Genomic DNA, 21733 nt, shown 5'->3' with positions numbered 1-21733 from the left:
TAAATTAAATTTTAAGCTGAGATTGGTATTGCGAACAAAGTTTTATGGTATTGACTTCATGAGATAATATGCTATAATACATATTTTGTACATTATTTTATTTAATAAATTTTAATTTAGTATTTTTAAAAGTTGTTATTAATACCACATAGTAAGTAATCCATTCTCATTTAAAAATTACAGGAATAATGCAGCTTAATAAGAATTTCTTGCTGCTTTTGAATAGCCATAGCCTTTTTTTAAAATATGATTATATTTTTAAAATTATTTATAAATCGCCTGTTAAAATAATTTGGGCAAAAAGTGTAATATAAAAATTGTATTGCACTTTTATCATAAATTATGTACAATTTTTTAAAAAAAAACCTCATTTGTATATTTCAATGCAGAGCTAAATATTTTTAGATATATAATTCAATTTACGATTATGTTTAATTTAGTAACGAACACAATCAATATTTAATTGTGTTTTCAGGTAAATATTGACGAGACTGTAAATCCATAATTTAGTGAAGAAGTTTTATAAGCTGGCAACACTGCCTAAACCTTTCGCAAATATGGCGCATAGGTCTACAAAATGCAGTGGAAGACAATTTGTTAAAGTTGTCTTTACGGAATTTTGTTAAGAAACATGCACAGAGAATTAGTGGCATAGAACCCATTGGAGTCTAGATTTATTTAAGTGAATGTGTACGCAATGTAGGTACAGACTTGAGTTTCATAGAACTAAAATAATATTTCGTGTTTGATCACTTGCCATTTTCCTAATTTGTGGTGGTAAATAACCCGTAGTTTATTAGTTCATACGTCACGTTGATTGTTTTTATTACGTAACCTTCTGTGTCTTCTAATGTTTTTGATACAGTTTTGTCAAGACAGGTTTTTTATTCTATTAGGTTAATTTTTGCGTTTGTTTGAATCTCCTGAAATTATTTACCCCTTTTTACCTAATTAATAGTTCAATGTTAGAAATTATAGTTAGGGAATTTCTTGAAAAAAAATCTGAATTCGCGTGGCACCAAGAAATATTGCAGAAGAGAAAGAGATTTTTAGTAACAAGTTTAAAAAATTCTTCATCTGTAATCAAGATGTCGCTGGCATTCCGGTAAGTTTACCATATAAATCAACTTAACATGAATATTCATTCATTAACATAATTTTTATTGTTTATTAATAACACCATGTCTGAAATCTTATATTTTACAGTAATTTTTGACCACATTGATTATTATTGCAGGCTTTAAAAAATAATGTACAAGTCTTATTAATGTAGAGAGAAAGTTGCTTTTGTAACGTGCTTTAAAGAAACTACACGTAAGACGAATATAAAACCTTTGTTAAAATAATTATAAACTCACATATTAACTTTGTTTAAAAATTTATATATACATATATATATATATATATATATATATATATATATATATATATATATATATATATAGAAACAAAATAGTTTATATAAGTAATTAATTCCATTTTACACAAATTAAGAAGAAAAAAAACGTTTGTTTTTTTTTGTAAATAGTAACGTACTAAAAAAATCTACAACACACTATTAAGGCTACCGTCTGTAAAACATTGGATAAAATAGAGTATAAAGTAATTACTAATTTTTTACACAATATCGTTTATATTGGATTTAGTTGTACAGATTGTTTGTATTGTATTATTTTAAATTTATAAGTACTTATCTAAAGATACACTCTAAATAATTTAGTCGAAAATTGCATAAAGTCAGTCAATAAATAATTAAAGTCAGTTGCAGTAAATAATTAAAAAAATATTTCCTTCTTATTTATTTCCTTTACGCACGAAGCGTTTAGAAAATGTTATATACAAAGTAAATGTGCAAAGACAATATCTTGAAACAAAGGCTAGATAATTATTTGTTATTGCGGATACAATCCAGGACGTAAGATTGTTTGTCGATCAAGGAAGATGTCTTGACGTAATTACGTCATAATAATTATGTAATCTTTTTTATTGTTTTATCATATAAAAGCATGGTAATGTTATTAAGTTTAGCATTTTAGTGAGCAAAAGTAAAATAGATGTAAAGTACAGCTGGTAGACACAATGTTCATGAATATGTACATGTGTACGGCAAATTATGACCATATGGCTTACGCTTGTTCGCATAATGTTAAATCCTAATACATTTATATATCAATAACTACAATTACGATTTAAGTTCGGATATTTTCCGTTTGCAATTGATAATCAAAGTACTAGTTGTAAGACGTTGTCTTGTGGTGTGTTTATATCGCATCAATTAATTGATTTCCTTTGGCTTAATGGGAAAAGGAATACTGAGTACTATTTCCAATTTCTAATTCTGCCGAGGCACAATTCCCGTTAGCGATTTACATAACACATCCTGTTGAAATTTGTACTTAAACCACCTACTTATTGCAACTACTATTAAAGTAACCGTTACATCTGTTTTTACATTCTCCCAACAAATCCAACGGATACATTTTTAAATTACAAATATTACATCTAAACTTCATCGCGATAACTTTTTGACATTTGTACATAACTATGTACGATTTCGGGTAAACAATTATTCTAAACCGCATTTTCCGAGATAGTCATTTTAAATAATGAAAGAGACATTAATTTTTTCAATAACGCAGTCTTTAGTGTAGTAGTTTAGTACGATGGCAGAAAAGAGAACCGCTTTATGAAATTACTGCATAATTTATATTTATTTTACAAAGCTTTACGTTGTGTGCTCAGAGAAAATAGTATGAAGTAAAAGTTGTATATAAGTATGATTTTTCGCGAGTTTATTTATTCGCTAATGTTGATAATACATCAACCCCTGGTCTTCGCTGTTTTTTGGGGTTTCACACTAAAAAGCTTAATATTAATAACGTGTCAGCTGCTATAACTAGTTAAGAGATTTAGTGTATAAGAGTTTTAATATTCTTCGTTATATTATATAATATTATTTTTTTTAATATTTTTTTTAGTGGCGTGGGGCTTGTAAAGTCATAGGTAAATATCATCTCAAGTAGCAATAGTGCATTCTGATATAATGTTGTTTGTACTTATGACGTATATTTAACATCTATGACCATACCTATGATAAAATTCCTAGATAATATCTGTAAATTATAACTACAGTTAAGAACTGAGAAAAGAAATCAATGACAATTTCTATTCTAGCAAGAAGCTTTACAAATAAAAACAAATAGTATTTAAAAGCAGCACAATTAAATCTTTATTCTGGTTAAGGCGTTTTACGAAACAATTAGTAAATTTCATCTAAACAAAAGGTTCTAAAAGTTTTTATATTTGTACATATGCCATCAACGATTTGTAATATTTTCGGCAATGCGACAAGTGACTAACTCTCGACAATACGCCAAAATTTCGCCTCAGCCAAAGCTTCAATTCCTAATACAATCGATGTCCTATCTGTGAGACATTCGTCTTCGAATCATTTTTATTAGAGCTGGTAACTGCACCTTAATTTTCACTTTTAGTACCACCACCATTAATGTGTTATTACCTGAGCTTCTCACTTGAATATTGTTTAGTTAGTTACTAAAGTTTATCAAGACGGCTTTAATGAACCATTTCACTTTTTCTTGTTGCTTACAACTCTTAAGTTTGTCTTGTATATAGTTATTTGTTTTATTGTATTAAAAAACATTTCCGGTCACGTGCAATGAAGTCGAGGATGTCCTTAACAATTACACCCGCGTAAAGCGCCGCGTTCCGATGGCATAACAAACAAGGTGTCCAAACTCCCGACCTTCGTAATACATGTTATAGTCCTTATTTTTAACACGGCCATGACTTACAGATTCTTCCCCAAACAGTAGAGAAGTGCGGAAGTTATAGGGTTCTTGAAGCCCTCTGAAAACGCTACCAATCCCACGTCATACCAGCACATTAGTTTTTTTAAATACTTTTGAAAAAAATTAAAAAAGATTAGTCCTTGCACGAATTAGGAAATTCATTGAAGCGTAAGAACTCTCTATTTTAGTCCTAAATAGTTAGAATTTCACGCTAAGCACTCCTGCACATAATGGCATAATGGATACGATGCCAGTAAGCCGGATTGTCGCGTATGCAGAGAGATACTTTCTGAGCGATCAAACATTTCAGAATCGCGTTTAGGAATTCTGCTCCCGCCCACGTCCGCTACAGGTGAGCGTGGCTCAAGGATCGGTCCTCGGGCCGGTACTTTATACGTTTTTACCCTAGTGACATCCCTCGAGTCAAAGATGTGGAGTTCATACTATTCGCAGAGGAGGTACCTTCATTTACACCTCTGGTGTGTCGACACCCACGCTATCAACAAACGCTTCTAGACTGGCCTCAAACTCATACGGCCATCCATAATATAATCACGTTTACTAACCTATTTTTGTGATATTACTTGAAACAGACTCTTCACTGACAGTTCTGTTTCTAGTTCCGAGCTCAGATATTCAAGGTTGTAAAAGTCGAAAACTACTCATTGATTCTTACGACGTTAGTAGAAATAAGAAGGAACAACCGGATGGCGGAACTAAGTAAGACAATAATAATAAAAAAAAACCGTAAACCTGAATTAAACCTGTGATGCCACTTACATTAAAACAAGCCAATTTATAAATATTATATATATTTTTTTAAATCCTTAATGAAAATTTGCACACTATTTTTTTTATTTTAAACCTTATCTTTGGCGTAATTTTGGCAATTGTTAAATATTTCCCTTTCCATAAAATTATTAAATGCGAAAAACCTGTCGAATTTGTTCACGATGACAGATATATCTTTAATAGTTGAACTTGTATTTGACAATAAAGATAGTAAATACTTAATATAAAGCAAGCAATTGGTACACAACGTAAATACATATGGTCGCTGAGGTCTGAAAGTTCTGGAGTGGAGAGCTCCGACCGACGACCACTTCTAACCGGTCCCGTTTCCAATCTATGCGGTAGGCCTGTATGCAGCAACGTATTCAATATTCCAATGAGTTTTACGGATAAGCTATTAACATGTTTATTAAAAAAAAAAATTCTTTACTAATTTTTTCTTTTCATAGTTATAACTTTCAACGGCCTTACATAAAATTTATTCCATACAGTATTTTCTTTTGTTATGCATCTGCATATTTATAATCATTCGTCATAGTGAGTTTAAGAAAAATACAAATGGAATACCGTTTTTAAGGTCGTGTTAATTTAAGCATATTTATTTTAAACACACATCAAATGTCAGGGACATTGTAATGAGCGGTGATGCTAGTGGGGGGGAGCTCAAGTCAATGTCATAAAAATGTGTATTTTACGCCCGTAGACGGTTTCTTGCTCGCCATAGTTAACGGAGTAGCTGCTCATCTCTGAACGTAAAAGTTTGTGGTTATAAAAATATCGTTGTTAATATAATGCGCGTTTAACGACTGTCTGTCTACACCTCTGCGCAACGAACCCCGATGTTGGCTGAATTATCATTGATGTGTAAAAGCCAAAGCAGACGTGATAACCTGACCTAACCTTAGTTCGATGTTAACGCGCCCGTTATAATCTTATTATATTTAAGTATTTGTTTACCTTTTATGATTATGATTTATATTTTAAAATTTAGATTTTCGCTTACATAATGATTCACACACTAATTTAGTCCGAGCCATCATATAAAAAAATAACGATTAACAACAATAGTTCGTTAAAGAAATGTTAATTTTTATACAATTTGTTATTACTTTTAGATATTTTTACACTGACCGAACATTTCATTAGGAACACATAGATTTTGCAATTTTCAAACGAGTCGTTTAAGACTTGAATGTAATTGCGCCAACATTATATTAATTCCTACATTTTATTGAATGGAAACATACCTCTTTTATTCTTACATGTTGATAACCTAGTAATTACTTTTTATTTCTCTCCATTATACCTACTTTTGTCTTTTTCACTGCAGTAAATGAAAACTCAATTCAAAAGTTCCCATTTGTGTAAATACTTTGTTCTACCAGGAGTCATTCTAAACTTCAATAACAAATTTTTTGTTTGGATTATGTTAAGTTAAAACATGCTAGCTGTAGCATGGTGTTTATCTTTTTATTTATACTGTCGCACATTGTAAAGAAGCCGTCAATGAAAACGATACACTGATTTTCTATCAAAAACTCTCACTTACTCTATAGTTTCTATAATTTTATTGTGTCATTGTTCGATTTAGTACGTAGAACACATCGGCCATGCAATCTGGTCGCTGTCTCCGACTTGTACCCTAAAATAAACGCGGCTGTGATGTCATGAAATAAGTACGTACTGTTCTAAACGCTTCACGATATGACATCAGTATCGCTCGCCATAATCATCTATTCGGACACTGAATTATGTCTATTCTCACGAAGCGGACTGAATCATCATATATTTTATCCATGAGCAATCATACTCCGCTTCAAAATTACTTTTTGGTATGAGTAATTTTCAATTATCAGAGATCATTTATTCATTTATTTACTCTCGTATTATTTATGTAGCATAAATAACACAGTAGCAATATTAATTTTTTCAAATTTTTGTTGTTGGTTCAAATACAAAAGGTATTTATAAAAGATTACCAAATCTCATCAGTGGATAATATTTTAATGTATAATTTCACTAGCGCTCGCCCACATTAAAGCATCGTGCGGCCCGCCTGTTGTGCTTCTAATCATGGCGTTGTATTTACGGAGTTATTACGTCCTGCAGTGCGTCACACATTGCCTAAGTTTGCACTAAGCTGGTAGTGTGTTTTAATGGCGACACTTAAACGTTTCGTCAAGAAATGGTAAAATTTGCATGACTGTTACCTATGCAAGACTGCTACCCTATGCAAGACTGCTACTGATCACGGTGCGTGTTATCGGAACAAGGAATTGAAATATTTTTTTAAAATATTTTGCGTTGTCGTTATTTACATTGTCTTATGTATTTTGTCAAATTTACCGTAACTTTAAAAATTAAAATTCAGCGTCCAGTGAAGGATTTCACACGTAATCATTTTAGTTATAAGACTTTTTACTATTAAAATTGCGATCTTAGTCAGCAAGAAAGTTTTGATAGACTTCGGTTACCTTAAATGGTATTTGTTACACACTGATATACATACAAAGATATTTTGATGTTTTGTACTCTGCCTATTGTACCAGTAACCTACGTGTATTGAAACAAGAAATACTACATATAATTCTATTTTTTGGATGTCCGTTATATTTATTAACTTCTTTGATACATAAAGATGTTTGTTTAACAAAAATGTCATGATTTATTGAGAAATTAAATAAAGTTCCGTCTTAAGTTAACTCAAACTACAATGTAATTCCAAGCTTGTTGAGAGTTGACACGAGTGTTCAAGTATGTGACTCTTCGCAATATTAAATAGAAATACCATAGGGCACATGCAGTTACGGAAAGGAAAAGATTGTAAAAGAGACACGGAAGAGATGACAATTTTATTGTATGTGCAAATGCCATGCCAGGAATCGATCTTAGACATATTCATGGTTATGGAATAAATTACAAGAAGTTCGAGAAATGACAGCGCGACAAAACAATTACAAAATTAGGGCTTAACCGTTGCCTACTGCCCCTGAATTGTTTTGTCTTTTCGTTAAAACTACATGTTTATGATAATATTAATTAGCCCCTTTTCCGTTTCTGGCTATGGTTGTATAGTATAAGAAAATATAAGATTATACATTGTCGTACTTTCAAACACTTATTGATTAAAGACAGCTAATCTAGAATATCGACGAGGCGACTTGACGTACCGTCTAATGCCTCCGTGGTCTAGACGATAAATTACGCAGATACGCAGTTTATTAGTCACATGTAATGTATAATTATGTTATAGCGTTACATGCATGTGTTGTAAACGTGCCGTGCTATTATAAATCAGAAGAACGCTCTTTTCAATACTTTTTGCCATAACAACAATAAAAATTGCAAATGTTTAATTTGTTTAAACAATTATTTTAAGAATCAAGTTTTATTTGTGTATCCGCACACGATTATTACACAGTTCATCACACATCATCATTTTAGGCCTCGGTCGCCCGTTGGTGGACAGAGACCTCACTCATTAATTTTTCACATAATTCAGTTAGAGGTGGTCTACATTCAGCGTTTTCCGCCAAACTCCTCTGTCCTCCTAGTGGTTGAACGTCGTCCAATGCTGCGTTTACCGGTCCGAGTTCTCCACTCCAGGCCCTTAACGCCCCAGCCGCTATCTGTTTTGAGCCCTATTTGACCTACTCACTGCCGCTTCTACTTCACAAGCCGGTATGTTATGTCTATCAACTTCGTTCGTCTACGGATCTCATTCCTGACTCGATTTCGTAGGGAAATCCCGGGCAATTTCCACTTCATTTTTTCTTTAAACAATCAAATTGTTTCATCCACAAAGTTTTAAGATATTTTAACTATCGGTATAAAAACGTTATTATTTCGTAAACAGACTTGAACTGAAGTTGCAATTAGCTACAATTTACTAAATCAATCCTTCGATTCGTTCATACCGTCAAAAAATACTATAATCCTTGTTGTATTTTGCTTTGATGTACTTTGAAGTTGCTATATTACAATATGGTTTCCATCTGATATTATTTCTCATTATCTACTGTCTAGAACAAGCTTACTTTGTAGCTGTACGTTTGGAAGATTACTAGATAATATTTGAAGAGCTTTAGAATTTGCAAGTCCTTTGAGACGAAGTATCTGCATCAAGACAGTTGAGGCATTTGTAGGCAGAGATGTTAACAAAGAAATAGATCGGCGATGGACCGACTTACGGTTGATATCATTGTAAAGGAACCGTTTGTAACGTAGGTAGTTAATCTACAACGTAAATATTTTAGACATATTCCAGTAGCACCTTCAAAACTATTTGTGCGGGAAAAAAAAAGTTTTATAAAAATTATCTTATAAACTGCATTTATTTCTTTATTGAAATTATACTACGTGATATTAAAACATATTGAACTTATGCTTTTGCATGCTCCTTACTGAAAAGCCAGTATTAAAGTAAATAACTTTGGTATTTCTGGAACGAATCAGTAAAAACATTATTTCGTTATTTATATATTCAATGTTTTTTGTCCTAAAGCAAGAGCCAGCGTTGGTTTTCTGACACGAAGAAAGCGTCAGTGTTGATTTATAGGTCAAAATATTTTGTTAAAATTAATAATTTTTTCTATAGATAGTAAAATCTTTAGGTCATTAATTTTTTTGTTGCCAAAAAGACCTCTGACCAATGTAGGTAGATGTAATGTTAGCTGCAATTCTACTGTGAATATATTTTTTATGATAAATATTTCTTTACCATCACCTCGTTGTTTATTGAACTAGTTTATCTTTTATTTTTAGGGTCCTTATTGCCCAAAGAAGCGATAAAAGCTATCATTTTTTACATTGTGCTTTGGCCTTTGTTGCTTGCAGACAAAAATATCTGTTATAGCCGTCAGCAGAATTAACTTCACTTATCCCCTTTATTCACAGTAAACACTGTAATATAAATAAATTATTACACAGTATTTATATTATATTATACAAAAAAGTTCCGAACATATACAATATATAAATTCTGTTTTTTTGTTGTTTTACTTCGACTGTAAAAATCAGATCACATGTTCTAGATTTGGGTATTTAGAATTATAAAACTCTTTTACAAGGAAAGAGCTAATTTCTTTCTATACAAAAGTATTGTTTGATGACATTGAAAATTTTTGTCGAAATTAAACTTGCGAAATGAACTGCACCAAACCGCACAAGCTTGAATGCACTTGTGGTTTCTGGTCGACTTATTTACATAAGGAGAACACAAAATGAACAAAAAAATACTTAAGATTTTCTAAACAAAATATTCCACTTGATAAAAATGGAATTCTGCTGCTCCGACCACCTACAGCCGTTTTTAATCCCCTGAGTGATTTAAATGAGATTCCCTCAATAGGCATCAATTATCCATTGCAGGAGCAACGTGCAATAGTAAATAGATACATATTAATTCCAAGCAGGAATTACGTCTCTTTATGGATGCGACCGTAAAACCTATTTATTTTTAACACCTGTTCGTGCTACGGTGTTAACTAATTAGGCCATCAAAAGGTCGAGGTTATTTTAATTTAAACAAATAGGCCCTCAAAAGGGCTATATATTACGACCTAGTTCTTTTTTTTTAAAATATGAACTTGAGTTTGTTTTATCCCGTTTATTGATATTTGAAGATTTATTAAAACTATGGTAAAAAAAGAGTGGTATATTATAGGCTTAATTAGTGTTTGTGCAATGTCCTATTTTGAAGCTGAGGTCTATTTTCCTTCTGGAAACTCCTAGTATGTTTTTAACCGCATGAATGTTTTCACATTCATATGCAGCGCCAGATAAACAAATAGTCTTGCCGGGCGACTGCTCGTCTGTAGTTAAGTTATAGTTGTTTAATTTAGTTTTTTTGCCTTTTATAATTTGTAATTGCCTGGAAGCTCAAAACTCTAGAAATGGCCATGTACATCAGTTACACACGAATGACTCGAAAATAAACTTATAAACTTAATAAGTTAATACGTGTTTTTAAGTTCTTATCGTCTATGAAAATATAATTGAATGTGCGTTCAGCCCAAACCTCTGTACCTAAGTAGGCTAAAGCGCTAGGCCACCTAAATACGTAGGAGAAAAAAAAACGTTCTTTTACACCTTCAGCATGACCACCTAACGTTAATAATTTTAGATTATTTACTTCAAACAAACAAATACATTTCATAAAAACAGAAAGAAATATTTTCAAAATTAAGACAATTACGTAATAAAAGATCTATATAGTCTATTTAACAGTTAACTTTAAATTTTGAATAACAATTGCAAATTCACTAAGTTCAAACACAAAACAGTTGTATAGACACGGGTAGTTGACAGATGACATGATTAAAGGCGGTTTCACCATATATTTTAAAACCTGTCTTGAAATGAACCGAAGCCTCTCGAAATAATCTACATGAACTATGCCCCTTATAATTCACTGAAAATGAATCGGTTTGAATTCCACGCAGTTCTTATCTAGACAAAGACAACTTAAGTTCGTGCGTGTTTGCAAATTTAAATAATAATAAAATAAATTTCACGAGTTAGTTTTTTTATTTTAAGTTTTACCGTTGCCGTAAAGACCCATACAAATATCTCAAAAACCCATCTTTGAGATATTTTTATAGGCTTTTGTCTAAAATCATTTAAATTTCAAAGAGATTTTAAAATTTTTGCAATTGCGGCTTGGCTTCAGTGACGGTCGCTTAGAAGGGGAGATCACTAGTTTCTTTGCATTGAAATAATTCACAGAATTTCTTTATCGGTAAGTTTTTACAACAAATGTTGATAAATATTTTTAACAGCTGTGTACAGGAAAATAGTCTTCATTATTTTAAATAGAGAGTCGTTTTAACAGCCCGGCTTTTATTCAACTTAACACACGAAACAAGTGAATATCATCATCTTTAATAAATGTAATAAACGACGCATTCTTAATTATTTATATATACGAAGTTTAAAATGTTTTTTATGATGCATAATTTCTTTTGCTATTTTAATTTATGTAGTTTCTCTAAATATAGCATAATTAAAGAGAACATAACTACCCGAGGAAGAGGATATGCTTCGTTCGTAAATGTCATATCTTTACATTTTAATTGCAATTTTGCATTGTTCCGAGTTTCGTGAGCTTCTTGATGATATTGCTAATAATAACAATATCATCATTCTTTAGGTTAAAAATAGTTGCCCCAACTGGCTTTGTACTTGTCTTTGCAAAAGTGATTGACAAATAGAAAAATAAATCAATAAAACGTATTTTAGAATGAGTATTTATTGATTTAATGTTTTAATAATAAAATAGTGCTTACAAAAATATGTTCTTGTATGTATGTTCTATTACACTGCAAGGCTTATATAATAATGTGACTATATTTTTACTGTAATGTTGTCGAGGTTTCAGTGTAAGGCTTGTTGAGGATTTTTTTTAGGTTTAGATGGATGTTAAAGTTTTTACTCTATGGTTTTAGTATGGTAAAAGAAGTCTTTTTCAACTTCTCCCTTTTTTCTGCATAAGAATTTTCTTTCTCTCTTATCATCGCGAAATTGATCGTGCCGTTACCGAGTTTTACACTATGAAACATATTTAGCAATTTATTTCTATTCATATTTAAGTCTTTTTTAAATTAATAATATAAGGCGATTAACAAGCATAAAACAAAGTACGAAATGAATAACAAGAAATAATCAAATGTTAAGGACATTTTGCCAGTTTGTGTTTCGATACCCGGTCAAAACTTCAGATATCAAATTTATTTCCTTAATAAATGTTTAACATTTACATATGATGGATTTCCTTGCATATGGTGTAGTGGACATAAATTATATAGATGTAATAGGCATTGAACATATTCAATATTATTAAAACTACTAACGGTACACTTATATTTACTCATGGTTTTTATCATATTTTTCGCTTTGACAAAAATTTGCTTAATTTCGTCGAAGAAAACCGCCGTAAAGTTTTATACTTTACTCCTCTGTACACAACTTGCACTTTGTTTTCAGCACCCATACTATCCATAAGGAAATATTCGACGACTTTTATCGACGTGTAAGACGATACTATAGAAACTCACATCGAGTATTTTAAGGTAATTCCTAATTGCAAAGTGCGAATGATAATTCTTTTTGCTTAGCGAAATGTTTACCTTTAAATATTTTTACTCTGTGCGGCGAATGATCAGATTGCTCATTTGAAGTGCGACTATTACAATTAGAATAATATGTTTCGTATAAATAATTTATTGACTAAGCACCACGCCTTCTATTACACTTATTTTTCTAAAATGTCGCTGCAGAAGAAAACTAAGTGGGCGTTCGTTCCCTTTTGCAGTGTGGACTGAAAACGGGGTGATGGATATTCAAGAGTCATCTTATGTATTTTAACACAGGTAAGAATAACCCGAACATGAAAGAAATTCTTTTCAAAATTTGTTTGCACTTTACGTTATCAACAGATGCAACGTAGTAAATCTATCTGTTGAAAGCAAGAAAAGCGAACCGAGCTTTTAAAAAACTTCGTTATGTTAAATTAATGAAATTGCTTTTTTTTTGACATTGCAGAAAAGGACTGTTGTAACGAATTCAAACAAAATGAAATACACTAAACGTTTAAATTTCTAATTTTTGTTTGTAAAATAAATTTTATTTTTAATTTTTCTTGTACCCTGTGTCTAGTATGGTACTACAATTTTAGTAACTAGTAATCTATACTTCGGTCTTATTTGTTCAGTAAAAAGTTATTTTTATACTTTCAGAGCCTGTTCAACCTAATCAGCGGCGGTTGTAAAAATATTAAAGTCTAGAGACAAAATTGTCTGAGCAGACTAGATACCGCCAGCTAACTTATTTCTGGAGAAGACAAGAAGTTATCTGGGATTGCCATTAAAACTTTACATTAGATAATCTATTGGTTTTCTCTCCTTCTCTCTTTAGACTTTATTGAAACCCTTTTAAATGTCTCATTTAGAAAAAACTCCGATCCATTTATTATTGTTCATCAGAACAAAACTGACATTACGTATTCATTTAATCTTTCTTGACAAAACTGTTAGGGTGTATGAAAAGTACTTACTTCTGCTTTTATGAAATTGTTTGATTTTTCAATGTAACATTGTGTACTTTTAGCGAATTACATTAATTTTGTTTTATGTGTGACTGCTTTTTGGATTTACTCCATAAATTATTTACAAGTTTAGCTTAGCCTAGCTTATCTGTTATTAATAATTTTGCTTATGGGAGACTGGGAGGTAGCTACTCGTTCTTCTTTACATTCTTTAGGCTCTTATGTTGTAGGAAAAATACATGGAAAACTGATTAATTTTCAAGAAAATCGTAGGCGTATCGTTACAATTTCTATATCAGATAAAAAAAATATTTAAAATGGGGAAACAAAACAGTAAACTGAAGCCGGAAGTACTAGAGGATCTCAAACAGAACACCGAGTTTTCAGGTAATTGCATTTTTTTGATTCAGTTGTACAAAATATTTAAATAATTAATGTAATAGAACTCTTGGAATGTCCTCAATTGTAATCGGTGTAAAGCAACTATGTTCTTTAGTACCATTTTGATCGCGCAACGGATCACATGGAAGCAAACAGAGCTCACAACACTGTCGAGTTAATACGGATAGTGATAAATCTCGCTCCTGCAACAAATTGTAAACAATAATCTTTTCGATGGGCGCAATGCATTTAAGACCATGCTAATTTCTAAAAGAGTGGAACAATTCTATGTTGATAGTAATAAAATACACTATTCAAATATTTTACTAATGATAAAGCATAAAAATATAATCAAACAATTTTACATATTTAATCAAATGTACTTTTGGTTTTAGACGCTGAGATACAAGAATGGTACAAAGGTTTTTTGAAAGACTGTCCCAGTGGCCATTTATCCGTTGAGGAATTTAAAAAAATCTATGGAAATTTCTTTCCGTACGGGGATGCAAGTAAGGTATGCCCAGTGGAATTCTTAGTACAGTGTTAAAAAATTATTGCCTACTAACTAGCCCGGCGAATTTCATTCCGCCTAACACAATCAATGAGCAGACGTGACATTTTCCATTTCACACAATTATCAAGCATACAGTTATTTACATGGCTGTTATTAATATTAAAACTTTTTACTTTTGATGAACATCATATTTTAATTGTATTCCGGACAAAGAGAAATCCACAAACACAAAGATCTTAAAAATTATTCCAGCCGTAATTGAATTATAAATAGTGTAACTGACACAACAACAAACGTAGTCGTTTTACACATGCATAGACTATGAAAACAAATTAAATTGATTTAATAAGAAAGTTTCCCTTAAATAAAAGCCTTACGTAATAATAAGTCTAATAATTTTTAACTTATTTCTCTGATGTGGGTAATCATCAGTGACAATGTAGCATTATATTAAGTTTTTTTTTTTAATAATTTGTCTTTGCGATTTTAATTTTGGACTTACTAAATAACCATAAACGAATATTGTTTCTTGTAACTTGTGTGTGTGTATGAACCGCAAATTGATACATTGATACCTTTGCTTGTATATACTACTGGCGGTTGATTAACACGGTGATTTATTTATTACAACATTCAGAATTAGTATTAACTCAAATAGTTGTTTGTTTTTGAATTAGCCTTATAAAGTTGTTATTTTTTTCGAAACGTTTGAGCAACGACGATACCGTAAAATTTGTATAAAGAATTTTTTTTTGGCTAAAAAAGTTACAATGTTCTAGAAACTGTCTGTGTGGTATGTAATTAATTTTATTGTATAACAGTTTGCGGAGCACGTGTTCAGAACGTTTGATGCGAATGGTGACGGCACTATAGATTTTCGGGAGTTCCTTTGCGCATTGAGCGTTACTTCGCGCGGTAAACTGGAGCAAAAACTCAAATGGGCCTTCTCCATGTACGATCTCGACGGTAACGGTTACATCTCTCGCCAGGAGATGTTGGAAATTGTTACTGTAAGTATATTCAGTTTATCTCTCCTATTCTGATTTAAAACAAGTATTTAATTTTATATATAGAGACCGAAAGGCGTTTCTACTCGTAGCTTATTGCGGTTAAAAATGATAACTGTAAATGATTTCAGATAGTTCATTATTTATCTTCATGTTTTGTTGTTAAATAAAGACAACAACAAAAAAATTTAAAACATTGACAATGCATGTGATTCTGATAATATAGTAAATAAATAAGTAGCAAATGGCTAATTAAAGGATAATATTTACGAACTAACTTTTTAAAGTAGAATTAGATTTGTATGTAAAAATATATATTACTGACCTAATTTTTATTTTCAAAAATAATATTTTTAACTAACGTATGCGGTTTGCCAATGGATGAATCATTACGGCATACGGTTAGTCCTGTACTTTTTTGTTACTCTGTTTGTATGTAATATTGTTAATTTTGTTGTCAATCCTTAATAAAAGAGCCTTCTGAACTTTGATTCTTAATTTTAAAGTCAATCTAATTTCAATCGTTTCTAAAGAATTCTGATCTGACCCTGTTAGTAAATATTTGATGGATGACAAAAGAAAGTAACATCGAGTATTAAAGTTTTTTCATTCTCTTTTCATGCAATAAACCAAATTAGTAATAATACACATTTTAATGGGTTTAAAATAATTTATATTACAACAAACCAATAAAATATGTAAAAAAAATTACACGTTTTTTCAATTAAGAACTCAAACTTTATTAAATGTTATAAGGATTTAACGAAAAAAAAAACCGTGTGTAAAGTCGAGGTCCAAGCAATAATTAAACTGCTAAAATGCTTTCAGCAATGCAATGGCCTGGATCTGTAAAACAAATTTGCGCAGGCAAGAGTATGTGTAGTTGAATCCTAACGACGTAACACGATTCTATTAGTCCATGAAATAATTTTATGTTCTAACAAATAATTTGTTATTGTGAAGTGAAAAGTATTTACAGGGCTATAGCCAATGACGAAATAAGATAATATAAATTTAATTTCTTAGTGAAACTAAAGTGAATAGGTTTTAAAAATTATTATTGTATCTATAACTATTTATCCGTGTTTTTACAGGCGATTTACAAAATGGTCGGGTCCGTGATGAAGATGCCGGAAGATGAGTCGACGCCGGAGAAGAGAACCGACAAGATTTTCCGGCAAATGGACAGAAACAAGGATGGAAAGCTTTCGCTCGAGGAGTTCATCGAGGGAGCTAAAAGTGACCCGTCCATCGTTCGGCTGCTGCAATGCGACCCGCAGTCGCAGTGATACCCCAGATATTAAGTTTGCTACAAGAGGCCCGCGTACATCGCCCCGCCTTTAAAAGTGAATCGTAAAAGTAAAACATACCGAACGTTGTCAATGTTGTTACTCTCATCGTGCTTGTAAGAGCTAGTGCGCGGCGTTTAGCGATCTGGCTCGTTAAAACAACTTGTACCAAATTTGTCCTGTTGCTTGGCTGTCACACCCGTTGTTGCATGTTTAACATAGAAATTATACCAATATTTTACTTGATATTGTGATTTGGAAAAAACGCAAGGACTATTTATAGAAAGTTTAATGTGTATGAAAAAAATGACAATATATGATAGGTTCATTTTTGTTAGGTGCTCTACACAATAAATGTTTTCCAATAATTTTATTGCCTTAAGGTTAAAATTATGTAATTCATGACCACGTCCTCTTGTGAATACAAGGATAATTGGTTAGAAAAAGTTTATGACATTAGGTCTTATTGTTTCTTAGCTGTTGCATTATCTGTAAATTGAATCTGCAATTTAGACGTTTAACAGATGAAGCGGTAGCAACAACCTGGCATGTGATCGCAAGAGCTTGCAACCAGACATCAGGACAATTTAAACGCTACTGTTCACTCCGGTCTAGTGCATATACGATAGCTTTTCTCCAATTTTATAGTTAGTAATAAACACTTGTTATAGTCCATAAATATGCATTGTGGGCAGATATCTTTCAATGAATCTTCCTTATATTTTAATTTTATCTTTAATGGAAATTTCTTCTCGATTCTATCAAATGACCACCTAATGATACTATGTATAATGTATCAACATAGAATTACTTTTAAATGATCTGATCAGTATCTCATTTCGGCTATTTGATCATTTTTTATTTGTCAAATTTAGATCACAATTTTTAAATTTCAATAAAGTTTATAGACGCCGAAGTTTTAGATTATTCTCTAATATTACATAATCATATTGTATTCAAACAATATAAAAAAGTTACGGGCATTTAGATGAATGAAACAGTATGATTGAAAATAGTATTTTGATGTTACATTGCCAAGATATAACAGCTTGGGTCCTTACAAATTTAAAATATTCTAATACAAATACAGAGGGTATAATTTCACATTAAATAGAGCGATAAAATATGTTGAATTGCATTAAAGGATGGTTAATTCCATAAAGGCTTACAAGAAATGCATAAACAATGCCCGAGATAGAATGGAATGTCTGATGTCAATTTGCCATATCTAACCATACTCACTGTGTCTCTGCAAACAATAATGAATGTAGTCACCAAATATCAATAAGATGTAATGTTAGAATATAAGGAAGCTCCTGCGAGATATACCACAGATTATGTTTTTGGCCCTATGATACAGAGAAACAGCAAATACATTTGCACAATAACGAAATTTACGCAACAAACGAATTAGAAATATAGTTTCTGGTGTGCAGATCTTATTAATTAATAATTATATAAAAGAAGTTATTAATAATTTTTGAATGTTTGAGTAGAGCTGGTATTATTAAGATTTAGTCTTAACAATGGAGAAATTTTAAAAAAAGGTAGTCCCCCAAGTCAGCCTAAGTATTATTATTTTTTTATTATGTTTGGTGTATATTATTTGGTACCACTTTTAGGTAGCATAAATGTAAAGATTAAAAAATGCTTTGTTTAATGGTGTTTTGATTGATGAAATTAAAATATGGTTGTCTAATGGAAAGTGTCTAGATTTGCACGGATTTTGGGTCACGAGAAATATTCTAAATGGTAAGATAGCAAGCATATCTAAGAAAACCATATCTAAGATGTAGCTACATGTAAGAGTTAAAGAAATAGTTTTAATGAATAATTGGATCGAAGTTATCCCGCCCTATCTGTTTGCTAGCTCGTTTCATTACGAGTCAGGATCAGGTACACTTCGACTGACATAATCCTTAGCTTTTTATCTTATTTAAGTAATTAACATTTATCCTCTTATTGATAATATTTTATTGTGATGTGAGGCACTTAATAAATGTTACTTTCTATTTAACAAATTATAATGAAATTACGATTGTGTGTTAACTACTCTCATTTTAATTTAACTAACACAAACGCTTGTCAATTAAACCTCTCGCAGCTGTTTCTTTTGCTACATTATATATATTAGTAATGTGCCCTTTATTTAAAACTTTTTTATATTTTTTATTTAGCATACTTATAATTGTAAAAAGGATTTTTATAATCAATAGACACTTGAAAAATTTTGTGAATTGAAATTTGGCTGTAATCATTGTAATAGATAAAGCTTAATTATAACAGCAGCAAAGTGACTAGTATCACTAAACTTTATTTTTTTTTTCTTTATATATATTATTTCTTTGTTTTTAATTACTTTTATGTGTACTACATTAGACCATCAATAATTATTCTTACAGAAACAAACCGTTGTAACACTCGTATTTTTTATTAGTTTACGAGCACAATATTTCTTTGCACAAATAATTTTGTTTTTTTTTTGTGATCACCGAGTGAGACCCAAGAGTTGATTTTTTTTTATAAAAAGAAATTAAGTCTCAATTTTGAGCTGAATAAATTATGTTTAAGGCATTTTGCCTGGGGAATCCATAAGGAATGTTGTAGTTAGGATGCCCCTATACCCTACAATAATATGTTCATTTCAACTTACTATTGTGATGTAAAAGAGAATAATATTTTATTAGATAATTTTAAAACGAGTATTAATTGTTGGATATTCATATGAAAATTTTATGAAGTTTAGTGGATTAGTTAATGCATTTATATTGTGCAAGGATAATATGTATATCAACGAGGATCAATACACCTGTCGCCCTTTCGCACTATTTTAATCGACTTAAATTTTCATTTGGATTTCGTTTCTAATAAAATTCAAGTAGTCTCTGTTATCAATACAAAAAAATATTGAATATCTATCTACCAAAAGCTTAACCATACAAGGTGATTCTTTTTAACAAAGATGAATAACAATGGCATAATTATTTTCTACATTAGCTCTGTATTGAAATATAATTAGATTAAACTGCATTAAAATTTAAGAAAGAAATCAAAACATAGATTGATTTTTTAACAATACATACATTCTTGTCAGAGGGAATCACCTTTAAATTTTATTGTTTCTTGGATTTCCCTTCATTCACCAGTAACAAAATTATACTACTACTGTCTCCAAAAAGGAAATTTGAACATTTTCCTTCCACAAATAACTACTGTCTTCCAGTATTTTAAACACCAATGCACAATATAATTAATTATTCCTAAACACACATTAAAGACTACACTGAGAAGGAATAAATTCGGTTTTCATATTGTGTCAAAAAGCAATAGAAAATTTGTAAGCACATAAACTATGAGTGTTAATTGTTACATACATTTAAGTTAAACATTTAAATATCGTTTCTCATGTCTGTGGCCAGAACAGTTTTGGAATACTATAGGCTATGTAATATTCCCTATTGCTAATCTAGTTTTACAAGTTTACTCTTCTCACTTGTTATGCTTGATCGCCTTCTGTAAGTTACCTCACTATACCCTGTATTAACAACACTTAAAATATATGGTGCATAAAATGTCCTAAAGTTATAGGAATGTTAGATAATAAAACACTAAAATAACTTTTCCCTTTTATATTGATAATGTATGTAATAGTAATAATTAATATTATTTAAACTTGTTTAGTCCTTACATATTCAAACAATTCAGGGTGCTATTGACACCGCTAAAAAGTGCCTATTTGGAACTGTGTGTTAACTGACTGCAGATTTCAAATACACTTTTTTATAATTTCGATCAACTGAAAATCGACACATTCGTAAAGATTGATTTTCCGTTGATTTAACTTTACGACAGCATAGAGATATTTTAACAAAGTAAAAACTTAGTTCGTAATTATAAATTAGACTTTATTGTTTAAATGTCTGTCTTTAGTGAAGTTGTTACATTGTTTTTAAAAAATTCTTATCATAAAGTGTTATAAATGAATTAAAATTGCAATAATGATTAAAGTACAAAGTTGGATAAGTGGAATGCAAGTGCAAATAAATCTGCAGCATGCTAAGGTGCTGTATGATATGTCTCTTCAAGCAACGATAACATGACTTTAAATTAAAAGTTTAATGCTCTCTAGGATCAGAAAAAGTATGTCTTAATGATTACATTGTTGGTAAAACAAATTGTATAATATTCATAAACATCGAACACTGAATCTAATTTAGACAAATCTTTTAAATTACCTTGTTGTGAGAAACATATCATATTGCTTATAAATAAATATACTTTTTAATACTACATGCGGTTGTTAAAAATGTGCTTCGCTAATGATGCAACATATACTGTGTTAAAGACAATTATTAGTTTGATAGCACCCTGCTCTGCAACTATAAATTAAACATCTCTGTATAATTTAAGTCTTGAAACATTTGGACCTAATGTTAATGTCATACGCATTTTGACTTGATTGTTTTGCAATCAATTTGTAATTCCCATTTCATATATTTTCCTTATAAGATCGATCATCATAGTATGGTACTGTTTTAGAATATGATGATTGTATCTATTTATTAAACCTTTCTTCTCTCGAATGATTTGGTGTTTTAATTTAAAATAAAAACAAGTATGAACTGTTTAAAGTTTTAGTATTGCTTTAAATCGCATGTACACACACATGTCCTTTTTTAAAAAAAGTACCTGTTTATATTTTTTAACATTACAAAATGTTGATGTTAGAAATGGCTAGTATTCAATCAAGTAATCATTATATTACAGTATAATAATACATATTACACGTAAAATTTATTATTATTCTTCTTTAAAAGTAAGCAGCTATACCCTACTGTTCTATTCTACGTTTTGTGTAAGCTGTTTGGTATAAACTGCATTGAATTTCAAGAAAC

At 30.7% G+C, this 21733-nt stretch overlaps 1 protein-coding gene across 8 annotated transcripts; it reads left to right on the top strand.

Annotated features, from left to right (window-relative positions):
* The first annotated feature begins 558 nt into the window (after window positions 1–558).
* Window positions 559–19433, top strand: Nca (neurocalcin homolog). 8 transcript variants are annotated; one of them, XM_068764801.1, is made up of 7 exons: window positions 559–699; window positions 12588–12673; window positions 12916–12973; window positions 13340–14034; window positions 14424–14542; window positions 15364–15552; window positions 16644–19433. In XM_068764801.1, exons 4-7 carry the CDS (start codon window positions 13965–13967, stop codon window positions 16836–16838), a joined length of 573 nt encoding a protein of 190 aa, XP_068620902.1. In that variant the 5' UTR covers window positions 559–699; window positions 12588–12673; window positions 12916–12973; window positions 13340–13964; the 3' UTR covers window positions 16839–19433. The 8 variants fall into 8 exon arrangements, with proteins under 8 accessions (XP_068620902.1, XP_068620909.1, XP_068620918.1 ...); XM_068764785.1 differs by lacking the exon at window positions 559–699 and adding an exon at window positions 865–1105; XM_068764793.1 differs by lacking the exon at window positions 559–699 and adding an exon at window positions 865–1105 and having other exon boundaries at window positions 12881–12973.
* The last annotated feature ends 2300 nt before the right edge of the window (window positions 19434–21733 follow it).

The sequence above is a fragment of the Battus philenor genome, unplaced genomic scaffold (assembly GCF_028537555.1).
Source record: "Battus philenor isolate CCGP_79_NKW_IND1 unplaced genomic scaffold, ilBatPhil1.0.hap1 SCAF_1, whole genome shotgun sequence".
In the NCBI taxonomy this organism is placed as follows: Eukaryota; Metazoa; Arthropoda; class Insecta; order Lepidoptera; family Papilionidae; genus Battus; species Battus philenor.
The sequence above is the reverse complement of the archived record's forward strand: the minus strand, read 5'-3'. Positions and strand labels throughout refer to the sequence as shown.